Source organism: Rhinopithecus bieti, unplaced genomic scaffold (genome assembly GCF_001698545.2).
Source record: "Rhinopithecus bieti isolate Rb0 unplaced genomic scaffold, ASM169854v2 scaffold_12667, whole genome shotgun sequence".
NCBI classification, from domain to species: domain Eukaryota; kingdom Metazoa; phylum Chordata; class Mammalia; order Primates; family Cercopithecidae; genus Rhinopithecus; species Rhinopithecus bieti.
In genome coordinates, this window is record NW_016807256.1 from 218,764 (window position 1) to 221,162 (window position 2,399).

The window sequence follows — 2,399 nt, forward strand, 5'->3', positions numbered from 1 at the left end:
AAAAAAAAAAAAAAAAGTTTTATCATAATATATAGTCTAGGATAACAGAAGGAAATACTATACTCAAACCATCTAAAGGAAGTCATCAAAAGCCAATCATATTTTTTAAACATGTTAAAGATAAATATGAATATAGACATGCTAATGTAATAATTAAAAAAATAACCACAAAACTTTGTAAGTAGGATAGATGATAGACAATGGAAGGAAGAAAAGAAGGGAGGTAATTTTAAAAACTATATACTTCAGACATTTTAATTCCCTTGTTAGATAAAACTAGTATGCTTGGGGATTAATGTGTGGCAGTTGTCAGACACCTTTCTCACCATGGACTAATTTATAGGTAATTGGAATAAAACCCTGAGTTTCAAGCAGGTACCATTTTTTAAAATTGAATTTCCCTTCTTGAGCATGATTCACACATACTTCACATTTGCCCATATACTGGCTAAGTAGGACAGCAAAATGCCTTAAAGAAATGTACCATTTTGCTTCCGCCACCGCCCAGCGAGCCCAGCCCCGGTCCCAGCCCCGGCCGTCCCGGCGTCGCTTCGGAGCGCGGCGGCAGCTGACTGCGCCTTCACGATCCGCTGGGACCCGCGAGCCCCGCCGCCGTTATGAACATCCGCAATGCGAGGCCAGAGGACCTAATGAACATGCAGCACTGCAACCTCCTCTGCCTGCCCGAGAACTACCAGATGAAATACTACTTCTACCATGGCCTTTCCTGGCCCCAGCTCTCTTACATTGCTGAGGACGAGAATGGGAAGATTGTGGGGTATGTCCTGGCCAAAATGGAAGAGGACCCAGATGATGTGCCCCATGGACATATCACTTCATTGGCTGTGAAGCGTTCCCACCGGCGCCTCGGTCTGGCTCAGAAACTGATGGACCAGGCCTCTCGAGCCATGATAGAGAACTTCAATGCCAAATACGTCTCCCTGCATGTCAGGAAGAGTAACCGGGCCGCCCTGCACCTCTATTCCAACACCCTCAACTTTCAGATCAGTGAAGTGGAGCCCAAATACTATGCAGATGGGGAGGACGCCTACGCCATGAAGCGTGACCTCACTCAGATGGCCGACGAGCTAAGGCGGCACCTGGAGCTGAAGGAGAAGGGCAGGCACGTGGTGCTGGGTGCCATCGAGAACAAGGTGGAGAGCAAAGGCAATTCACCTCCGAGCTCAGGAGAGGCCTGTCGCGAGGAGAAGGGCCTGGCTGCCGAGGACAGTGGTGGGGACAGCAAGGATCTCAGCGAGGTCAGCGAGACCACAGAGAGCACAGATGTCAAGGACAGCTCAGAGGCCTCCGACTCGGCCTCCTAGAGCCTGCCCCATCCCTTCCTCACCCCACGAGCTTTTACAATAAATTCGCTCCGTGGCACTGGGGAACTTCGTGTGTGTGCGTGTGCACATTTAGAGGGTGTGTTTCTCCAGGTCCTCTGGTGGGGAGGTGAGCCTCAGCCTTCTGACCCAGAGCATCCTGCCAGTCCAAATAGAAGGGAAGAGCTTTGGAGGTGGGACTCCCCAGTCTCATGGCCTTCAGCAGCTGTGGCCCCGGGAAGGAGGCCCTGGGCTTAGGGAGAGACCCTGCCTTGGAGGTCTGCTTGGCCACGCTGAATGTGTTTTGTGGCACAAGCCTGGGCCGCTTAGGCTCAAAGCTCAACAGCAGGACTCCCACTCTTGGTGGCCTTCAGTTCTCCTCCCATCTTCACCTTCAGACCTTTTTTCTCCCTAATCACACCTGCTTTGGGCTGCAGCAGCTGTGCGGCATACCCGTGGGCTCCAGATGTGGACATCTGACTGCTCATTGGGCTTACCTACAGCTGTCCTGAGTAATGACCCAGCCAGACGCCCTGTCAACGGTCCTTGAGTCCTCCCTTCCCTGCCACCCTAATGGTCAGTGAGTCCATGATACCTCTTGAGTCTACTCCCTGAGTTTGCATTTGAAAATAACTTATTTTTAGTACAATTCCCCCCGTTTCCCCTATTGACATTTTGTATTGGTGTATTTGTTATTGTTGATGAGCTAATACTGATAAGTTATTGTAAACTATAGCCCATGGTTTACATTAGGTTTCCTGTCTGTTGTACAGTTTCTATGGGGTTACACAAATACATAAAGCCATGTATTCCCTCAAAATAATTTCATGCAGAATACAAAACTGGGCGGCTGTTGGGTGCGGTGGCTCATGCCTGTAATCACAGCACTTTCGGAGGCCGAGGTGGGCGGATCACTTGAGCTCAGGAGTTGGAAACCAGCCTGGGCAGCATGGCGAAACCCCATCTCTACTAAAAATAGAAAACTTATCCGGGCGTGGTGGTGCACGCCTGTAATCCCAGCTACTCGGGAGGCTTAAGCAGGAGGATCGCTTGAGCCCGGGAGGTGGAGGTTGCTGT

At 50.2% G+C, this 2,399-nt stretch overlaps 1 protein-coding gene across 1 annotated transcript; it reads left to right on the top strand.

The window, feature by feature from the left end:
* The first annotated feature begins 497 nt into the window (after positions 1 to 497).
* On the top strand, positions 498 to 1,388 carry NAA10 (N-alpha-acetyltransferase 10, NatA catalytic subunit). Its single transcript, XM_017880745.1, has one exon. The coding sequence runs from the start codon at positions 618 to 620 to the stop codon at positions 1,323 to 1,325; it is 708 nt and encodes a 235-aa protein (XP_017736234.1). The 5' UTR covers positions 498 to 617; the 3' UTR covers positions 1,326 to 1,388.
* The last annotated feature ends 1,011 nt before the right edge of the window (positions 1,389 to 2,399 follow it).